The 930-nt window shown below is 71.1% G+C and overlaps 1 protein-coding gene across 1 annotated transcript in view; it reads left to right on the plus strand.

Moving 5' to 3' along the window:
- MNEG_9698 (Helicase SEN1) overlaps positions 1–930 on the plus strand; it is a gene marked incomplete at both ends in the record, with an annotated part of 11,774 nt that overhangs the window by 3,302 nt on the left and 7,542 nt on the right. The window contains one exon of the mRNA XM_014041830.1: positions 91–621. Coding sequence (XP_013897284.1) covers positions 91–621 — 531 coding nt within the window. The remainder of the gene's footprint in view (positions 1–90; positions 622–930) is intronic.

The following is a 930-nucleotide window of genomic DNA, read 5'->3' on the forward strand; positions in this document are numbered from 1 at the left end:
CCCGCCGCCGCTGCTGCGGCGGGGACAGCAGGCGCGGGGGCGGGCGCCCCGAGGGCGGAGGTGGGCATTGTCACGCCGTATCGCTCTCAGCGGAAGCTTCTGCGTGAGCTCGCGGTACGGCTTCTGGGGCCGAACGCCGCCGCGGCGCTGCGGATCGAGACCGTGGACAGCTTCCAGGGCAAGCAGCTCGACGTGGTCATCCTTTCCTGCACGCGCGCGCGGCGGGGCGGCGCCGTAGCCGCGACAGGAGGAGCAGCGGCGGCAGGCGGCGGCGTGGGGTTCCTGGCTGACACGCGGCGGATGAATGTGGCGATCACGCGCGCCAAGCAGGCGATGTGGGTGCTCGGCAGCTTCCAGACGCTGGCCGGCGACCCGACGTGGGCGGCGCTGATACGCGACGCGCGGGCGCGGGGTCGTGTGATTGAGGATGCGGCGGCGGAGGAGCTGTTTCCGGACCACGTGTACCCGGGGCCGGAGAGGGAGAGGCGGGAGGCGGCGACGGCGGCGGCGGAGGAAGAGGAGCGGCGGAGAGCGGCCCAGGCAGAGCAGCAAGAGCAGCAGCAGCAGCAGCAGCAGCAGCAGCAGCAGAGGCAAGTGATGCAGCAGCGGTTGCAGCAGCAGGTTGGGCAGCAGCAGGCGCAGGATAGAGCGGGCACTCCAGAGTCGCTTGGTGGCATGGCAGCAGCACCCACAGCGGGGGCGCTTCTGGTTGGAGGTTCCACTGAGATTTTAGGGGAGGGACCCAAGGACCCGCGACGGAAACGGCATCTGGAGCGACAGCAGCAGCAGCAGCAGCAGCAGCAGCAGCAGCAGCAACAGGAGCAGGAAGAGCAGCGGCAGCGGCAGCAGCAGGATGCGCTTGGCAACGGCACCGCCGCCACCGTCACGGCGGCAGCCGCCGCTGGGGACCGGGCCGTCACTGGCAGCATC

The sequence above is a fragment of the Monoraphidium neglectum genome (assembly GCF_000611645.1).
Source record: "Monoraphidium neglectum strain SAG 48.87 unplaced genomic scaffold scaffold02029, whole genome shotgun sequence".
NCBI classification, from domain to species: Eukaryota; Viridiplantae; Chlorophyta; class Chlorophyceae; order Sphaeropleales; family Selenastraceae; genus Monoraphidium; species Monoraphidium neglectum.